The sequence below is a fragment of the Anarrhichthys ocellatus genome, unplaced genomic scaffold, assembly GCF_004355925.1.
Source record: "Anarrhichthys ocellatus isolate YVR2014 unplaced genomic scaffold, GSC_Weel_1.0 scaffold1978, whole genome shotgun sequence".
Lineage (NCBI taxonomy): Eukaryota > Metazoa > Chordata > Actinopteri > Perciformes > Anarhichadidae > Anarrhichthys > Anarrhichthys ocellatus.
In genome coordinates, this window is record NW_022281952.1 from 7,028 (window position 1) to 9,007 (window position 1,980).

The window sequence follows — 1,980 nt, forward strand, 5'->3', positions numbered from 1 at the left end:
TTATTGTTATAGAGATGTAGAGCTGTTTGACTGTTTCTTATTGTTATAGAGTTGTAGAGCTGTTTGACTGTTTCTTATTGTTATAGAGTTGTAGAGTTGTTTGACTGTTTCTTATTGTTATAGAGATGTAGAGCTGTTTGACTGTTTCTTACCGTTATAGAGTTGCTGAGCTGTTTGACTGTTTCTTATTGTTTTAGAGTTGTAGAGCTGTTTGACTGTTTCTTATTGTTATAGAGATGTAGAGCTGTTTGACTGTTTCTTACCGTTATAGAGTTGCTGAGCTGTTTGACTCTCTGTTCCAGCTGTTCTCGCTCCAGTTTCAGTTCAGCGCTCCATTTCATCAGCTTCTGCTTTTCCTCTTCTTTAGCTGCAGCAAAGAACAATCAAGCCAAACTGTTTATTTCACTGTTGAACTGTTCACATTCACATGTTTCAGGAAACAAAACTAATCTAACGTCACCTTCTTTGTAGGCGATGTAGGAATGAACAATAGCCAGGGTACCAGGCCAGGGAATGGCTTCTTCTTTCTTTAGGATCTGGAGAGAGAAGCTCAGAGTTGTCACATAGGCAGAGACTTAAAAAAGATTTGAGGGAGACAAGTTGAGCCGCCACCCTGTGGTGAGGCTGAGAAGGGACAAGCAATGGAGTGGATGGATGTGAGATGCCAATCATTACTGACACAATGAATGGGACAAAGGCACAAAAAAACAATACTGCATCATGTATATGCTTACAAAGGATTGAACAGTCCTAAAGTTCAGGACAGTGTGGCAGAAGGCCGGTCAGCAGAAGCAGATTTTACAGTCAACCATCTACTGGCTCTGATTGGCCCTTCTCCGGGCTGCGGTACCCCCTTCCCCCTGACTCAGGATCAGTCACGGCTGCTGTGGTTACCTGATCTTGACATTTTGGACAGATCCACATGCCTTTAGGAATGGTTTTCAGGGGTGGATCCAGGCAGTCCAGGTGATAAACACGAGAACACGTGTCGCACATGAGCAACTGGCCACTGCGTCTGCACACAGTGCAGAAATCCTCATGGATGTCTCCCTGTGAGGAAGAATTGGACCAATCAGTTTCCCTGCCCAACTGAGCCCCACCAACCATCCGTGGAGAGGCAGGGGGAGGCACCATGATCTGGCTTGGTTTAGTTTACAGTTGGCCTTGTTTTAATACCTAATGGACATGGTGTGTAAAGTTACATCTGGGAGTTAGAATGTGTTGTAGTAGTTCTTAATGGATGCTCTGGGCTACAGGACACTGTTCACTTTGTAAGGCTGAAAGTAAAAAAATCAACTGATGACTGATGGTTAACCACATGAGGACAACAAACTAATGGAAGTGTTGGTGGAGGTCTTGGGGTGTAAATGAGTGACAGAGCTACTGGGCCAATAAGGACTGTGTGTGACGGGGGTTTTCTGTCCGTCTCCCCCATCGTTACTTACATCCCCAGAGCTGGGGCTGGGCAGGGGGAGGGGACGGACGGGGCTGGAGGGGGAGGTCGGGGTGAGGCTGCCCAGCTCCGGGACGCTGCTGTATTTGGGTGGGCGACCTGGGTGAAATGAGACAGACAACAAAGACGGAAAACAAAGAAAAAAAGAAAGATGGAGAGGGGGGAAGAAAACAAAAAACAAAACAGTCTGTATGACATACCTTGGAAAGGGAGTCTTCGTTGGCTAGCATGAGACAGGGAGCGGTAAGGGAGGAAGAGGAGGAAGAGGAGTCAGAAGCACAGACAGCAGTGTTAGTGCAGGAGAGCCGAGCACTAGTACAACGTACTGCAGTCTATGGAGCGTTGTGTCAGATGTTAACATGCTTCAGTCACATGTCCAGGTCTAGAGGTTATGATAGGCTGTCACCAGGGCTGCAGCCAGCACGTTACAGACACCGAGGTCCATAACAGCCCCCTCATGAACCCCGCTTATGAACCCCTCTCGAACCTCTCATGAACCCCTCATGAACCCCTCTCATGAACCCCCT

At 47.2% G+C, this 1,980-nt stretch overlaps 1 protein-coding gene across 3 annotated transcripts in view; it reads right to left on the reverse strand.

Moving 5' to 3' along the window:
• Positions 1-1,974, reverse strand: part of LOC116378022 (PHD finger protein 21A-like) — an 8,258-nt gene extending 6,284 nt beyond the window's left edge. The window contains exons 1-4 of one of the 3 annotated variants that reach the window (XM_031839820.1): positions 1,654-1,974; positions 895-1,050; positions 461-536; positions 264-367 (exon numbers count right to left, since the gene is read on the reverse strand). In XM_031839820.1, coding sequence (XP_031695680.1) covers positions 264-367; positions 461-536; positions 895-1,050; positions 1,654-1,683 — 366 coding nt within the window. In that variant the 5' untranslated portion in view covers positions 1,684-1,974. Of the gene's footprint in view, positions 1-263; positions 368-460; positions 537-894; positions 1,539-1,653 lie in introns of those variants that run through there. The other 2 variants (XM_031839821.1, XM_031839819.1) reach the window with 2 other exon arrangements.
• Positions 1,975-1,980: the final 6 nt, after the last annotated feature.